Here is a 6,000-nt window from a genome sequence, read left to right as displayed (position 1 = left end):
ATTTGGGCTAAGCTTGCCTTTTTAGATTTTTAGCCCTTGTCGCAAACATCACTGAGACCTTTCAAGTCACCAAGTTTCACATGAATGGTTTTTGCTAGTATTTTTCTTCTTCCTAAACTTCTTGCATTTCAATTTTTAATAGTCTCTCTATTCAAGGAAAATTTGTGATGTTTGTTCAACATTAGGTAAACAAGTTGTGCCTTGTATCCATTTTTCCAAGTCTATTATTTAACTTAGCTCTGCTTATAATTAAATTTCTAGCTCAGCCCCTCCTCCTATCCCTAGTCATCTTCCATCACCTCATTGTTGAGGTCATCATAAAATGATATCAAAGAATTAATATCTAACAGAAACTTACATATACTTGCATTGGATCTCATTTTGATGAAACATAATGTTGCTTAACTCACACAGAGAGAGAGAGAGAGAGTATTACCCTTTACATGCCACACAAGAATATGAGTAATAGTAACTAACATTTAAAACATATTTGCAACAATAATAATATAAAAAAATAAAATAAAAAATAACATTGTTTTTGCAATGCCACAGAACTCCTGTCATGCACTTAGGTTGCTATTTGACTTCCTGTTTCAGCTTCCATTCTCAGGAGAAAAACATCAGTCAGAACAGTCTTTGACTGCAGAGAAGCATTGAGCAATTTCACACCCTAGCAATAAACCACATAAATTAAGGAGCAAAATAATTATTAATTATATTTAGATCTTTGAAATATTAAATCTCCACTTTGAAATAGACATATTTCAAACTGAAAATTCAACATAGAAAAACAAAAGTCTTTATTTTTTTAGATGAACGGGTGTTAAGGGGAAAAACAGAGGCAATGAAATATTTAATATTTCAATATAAATTAAACTATAATAAGTTAAGATCAAATGAGAATTGACACACAAAACATGCATGTACCAGCTAGAATTAAAGACCCTTTGATAATTAAGTAGTTCACAGTAGACATCACGAAACATTATTTCAAAATTTCGTTTCTCTTAATATCATGGTTTAGAACGGAAAGTAATAAAAGAAGGAAACAAAGAAAATAGAATTAATTACATACTGTAAGTTCAAAAACGTGTACAAAAACACTTTTGAACGTTTAGACCCCCAAAAACCAATTTAATCAACACACGCAATATGTTAAACAACTAGTGTGCGAAAACTTAACATATGCTATAACATGATATTGATTAAACAACTATCTAAGCCACAACAAAATAAACCACAGCAGATAATGTAAAGACAGAGATAGAGAGGAAGGAAGATGCAAACACAGCGATAACACCAGATATGTTATCGAAGAGGAAACCGAAGACCTCGGCGAAAAACCTCTCCGCCGCCCTCCAAGCGGTAATCAATCCACTAGAAAATACAGTTGGGATACAAGGACAGCAATAGACCCTCCAAGCCTAATCTACCCAATGCACCTAAGCCCTCCAAGCTTCTTGCTCCAACGAGGTTGCGCCGAACCTTTTTCTTTTCTAGCTTTCTGGATTCCGCTACTACACCGTAGCATCAACCAATAAAGATTGGCTCCTTCCTAACTGCTTCCCAGAACTCCAAACGACTGTCTCACAGAGATGATAATGGTGAGAACCAGGTTTGGTATAATGGCCTCTCAAGGATTTGACAATGGAGAGGAAGAGAGTGAGGGATTTTGATGAGACTCTAAGGTAGAGATTGTGGGTGAAACAATCTGGTTTTTCTTTAGGGTTTCTCTCTCAAAATTCTCTCTGGAAGCTCTCTTTCAATCGTGGGTTAAAAGGGTATTTATACTGAAGTGGAGTGGAATGCGAAACGTCAGGTTTTTCCAAAACAGGGGTGGCTCGCGGCTTGACCTCGCGGCTTGACTAAGTCGCGAGTTCCAGTCGCGAGTTAACCGTATGGCCAGTTGTCCTGTTTTGTCCTGTAGTGCTCCAGCTAGCATGACTGTTCATCTTCCAGCATGCTTGGCACGTGTGCATCTTCTGGCGGGTTGAAGCCGCGAGTCCAGTCGCGAGTCCCAGCCGCGACACTCTGTTTTCTTGCACACTCTTGAGCAATCTTCACACTATCTCACTCACTACCCTTACAACAATCCCACCTAAATACAGGGTTACTAAATGCTGAATTACAAGCAAATTTGGCACGGAATAAAGCCAATTAGATGGTTGAATAAATTCAACCTTACAATCTCCCCCTTTGGCTATTCCGTGACAAAACCCTAAAACAGACTCTAGACTTAACATGTGAGTTGGGAATAGTTGATCAAAACTCACTCACACCTAATTCTAGAAGCTGTGAAGGACTTGAATCATATGAACATAAACTCCTGAAACACAACAATACACCATGATCATTGTAAGCAGAAAATTATAAATGCATATGAAACAGGCAATATAAGATCAAGCATAAGATGGAGTTAATGAACAAACCATGGCTTGATCAACCAAGTGAACACCACAAGGTAGTGATCACAGTGTTCATTCACACTTGGAATGAACACAAGGACATACAAGTTAACAAGCCAAGGCAAGACACTTGTATGTACAACACTCAACCAATGCATAGCACACAAGGCATATGCATCTAGGAACAATCCTACAAGGGCACAAGAGTGACAGTACATAAACCACAATGCAGAACATTTAGATTTAAAATACTGATTTCACATAGCATAAAGGCTGCACTTAAGCATGGTACATACCACAAGGCCTACAAACTATGCATAAAACATAAACCCTCAAAGCTTACAAAAGCATATGGGTACAAACTAACCAATACCTGAATAACATCATCCAAATATATTTAAAGAATAAACCAAGAGTATATGAAAAGAGTTAGAAACAGTTATACACCAAAACACAGTGTATCAAAACCAAAAGAACCATAAGTTTAGAAGATAAGACGAAAAACAAAAACAAAAGTATGTGTGTGTGTGTACTCCCCCTATCGCTATGCACACTTCCCTTTGAACTTTTCTCCCCCTTACTGAATGCTCTCCCCCTTTTTGTCACGAATAGCTAAAGACTCTCGTCCAACTTTCGTTGAATCTCATCTAGCTGATTCTCCATAGTCTCGAGTCGCATTTGGACATGGTTGTTTGTGGAGTAGAGAAGTGCCACAAGCTCATCAATCCGTTTCTGAATATGCTCAAGAACACTGCCGACTCTGTCAGTAGGAGAAGCAGTTTGTGCTTGCGGAATACCAGCCGGTGAAGCTTCAGGAACATCACGAGATGCAGATGTGGTATGTGCAGGTGTCTCTGAGTCAGGGGCAAATGAAGGACCCGGAGAGATGTGAGCATGTCTTGGTGATTTGGAGGAGTGACTTCTGCTCGCTTGAAGAGTGAACAAAGAAATAGGACGTTGACGAGTCAACATTTTACCATCTGCAGGAGGAGTAATGCCAGCACTTAGGATGAGTTTCATGACGAGACTGCAAAATGGAATGATTCCTCGAGCTGTAGATCGACATGCGGTCTTCCTCAAGTTGTAGTAGATGTGAGCACAGATATCAATGGGGGCTCCGGTAATGAGATCACACAGAAATATAGCTCTCCCAAGATTGATGAATGTAGTGTTGGACAGTGGGTAGAGATTGGTGAACAAGATCAATTTCAGTGTGGTCAACTCAGGTGCAAACTTTGCGGTGCTGATGGAAGTTCCTGCACTAGACACCTCATGATCGTGTCCTAGGATTTGTAGAATTTCCCCAACCTCTGGATTTCGTTCATCATAGGGAGTTAAATTCACATTCTGAGGTCTGGTGATGCGGAGAAGATCTGCGATGGAGTCTGGGGTAACACTAAACTCTGTTCCTCTGACCCAGAAAACGAGGACAGGTCCAAGATCAGATGCATTGGAGAAGCATTCTTTGACCAGTTCATCCATTGGATCATCAAAGTTTCCGAACAGGTTTGCCCAGTCTCGTTTCTCAAAGATTCGAGGGATGAATGTAGTCCCTAAGGTGTTGAACTCTACTACCCGCTCCACTATAGTTGTTGACATGTCAAACACATTTGAGTAGGCGTGTGAGTTCAGGGGAACTCTGAATCTATCCTCATTGGGATCTTGAGATGCTTGAGATGATAGACGAGTCCTTTTAGCAACTGGGGATGCTGATTCGTCAGCAACAATGTCTTTACCCCTGGAAGATCGACGAGACATCTGCAAGAGAACAGACCAACAGAAAAGAACCAAGCAACAATACCCCACAAAAGATTGTCAACAAGATTCAGTAAAACCAATATTTCAATGTAGAAACCCAGACAAAAAAAAAACAGACCCAACCAAACCTTCCAACAATACACAGAAACACAAACTAATCCGTGCATCAAATTTGGTAAAAGTGCACCAAGACGAAGAAATACATCACAACTGTCAATGAGACAGGTTAACATGACCATGATATGCAATAGGAAACAGCATTTGAAACATGTTGAACAGATAACATAAAACACTCCAACAGAGACATGAGTATGGGGAAAATATTGCAATCATGAAGAAACCAAACATCCACACATCAATATTCAGGAAAGAGTAATGAGTAAGTCACATGGACACCAAACCCATTTCAGAAAAGATTCTCAGATTCAATAATCAGCAAAAAATCAGAACAATAAAAAAAAACACATTGACTGCTCAGCATGAAAACAGGTTAGAACAATATCAAAACAGGATACTCCATACCCATTACACATAGAGATAAGAATAACGAACACAATACCAGTCCAAACAGTAACAGACATATGCAGGAAAAAGAAACTGAGATTTGAGAAAGCAAAACCCATACCTTTTCTTGATGATTTGGAGAAGAAACGAAGCACCAAAAGGGTTTGAAAAATGGATTCACGACGAGTTTTGGGAGAAAACAGCAGTTTTAAGAGACGATGAACAGTTACAAAAGTTCGAGGGAAAACTGAAAGAGGTTTAAAAACTGCTCCTGTTTCTGCAAAACACGCGATTTTCGCGACTGGTTCAAGTCGCCACACAGTCGCCAGCTCAAGCCGCCAAAACACTCAAGAGGAAAATTTTGAAAAATTTTTCTAAGTGTTTTTCGCGACTGGAAGGTCTACCCGCGAGTGAGTCGCGAGCTGAGCCGCGAAAATCTCTGAGTGAATCTCGCGACTGGACCTTCCACTCGCGAACAAGTCGCCAAAACTGACCAGCGAAGATGCGGCTGAGGCTCGCGACTTGACATACCCGCGACTGAGCCGCCAAAACAGGGCAAAACTGTATTTTTGAAATTTTCAGATTTTTCCAGCAAAATACTTTCCAAAAACACCTAAAACACTCAAAAATCTTTTTGTGCTTGAATTAACAAAGATTGAGCATGTGAAAACACATTTTATCAAGTACAATCACACAAATGAATATGGCATTTATCAAACATAAACTTGTGTGTTGTGTGTGGATATCAACAATGAAATAGTCCTTTGTCTAATGTGAAGCTTCAATGATCAATTCAACCAAGGCATACACAATTAGCACTAGATCATGTGACCAATCTCAATTATAGAAATATGAATATATGACTTCCCACACAACTTGATAACATAACTTGGAGCCTTTCATTTGACTCCACTTTCAGCCATAACCTTTGATCTTTTGAGGCAATCATCTCTCATTGTGAGAGGTATAGACAACATTTTTCTTTGAAGAACAGGCCTTTGGCCTTTTTGAAAGAAATTTCACTTTTGATATAAGGTCGCTTACCCTTTTTCCTAGTCAAATACTAGAATGTGCGACAGGCTTTTGCAGCTCAATATCTCTTTTCATTTGGAGATTTACATTTAGTGAGCTCTTTTTAGCAAAAAAAATAAAAAATGGGAAGAGATATAGACACAAGTCTATGCATGTTTCAAGATCAACATAACCATTCACTAATCATTCATGACAAGTTTGAAGATCTATTTACAACAATCACATAGATTTCAAGATTTTTCCCATAGTGATATGAGTGCATGAAAACAAGCAATGCTCGAAAATGCACAAAGCCATTAGC

General features: G+C 39.0%; 1 protein-coding gene across 3 annotated transcripts in view; it reads right to left on the bottom strand.

The window, feature by feature from the left end:
• Nucleotides 1-423: 423 nt before the first annotated feature.
• Nucleotides 424-6,000, bottom strand: part of LOC126697403 (uncharacterized) — a 60,845-nt gene continuing 55,268 nt past the window's right edge. For 2 of the 3 annotated variants that reach the window (XM_050394394.1, XM_050394395.1), the window contains exon 3: nucleotides 547-670. In XM_050394394.1, coding sequence (XP_050250351.1) covers nucleotides 569-670 — 102 coding nt within the window. In that variant the 3' untranslated portion in view covers nucleotides 547-568. Of the gene's footprint in view, nucleotides 671-6,000 lie in introns of all 3 variants that reach the window. The other variant, XM_050394390.1, reaches the window with a different exon arrangement.

The sequence above is a fragment of the Quercus robur genome, chromosome 8 (genome assembly GCF_932294415.1).
Source record: "Quercus robur chromosome 8, dhQueRobu3.1, whole genome shotgun sequence".
Lineage (NCBI taxonomy): Eukaryota > Viridiplantae > Streptophyta > Magnoliopsida > Fagales > Fagaceae > Quercus > Quercus robur.
This window is presented reverse-complemented; position numbering and strand designations above follow the sequence as displayed.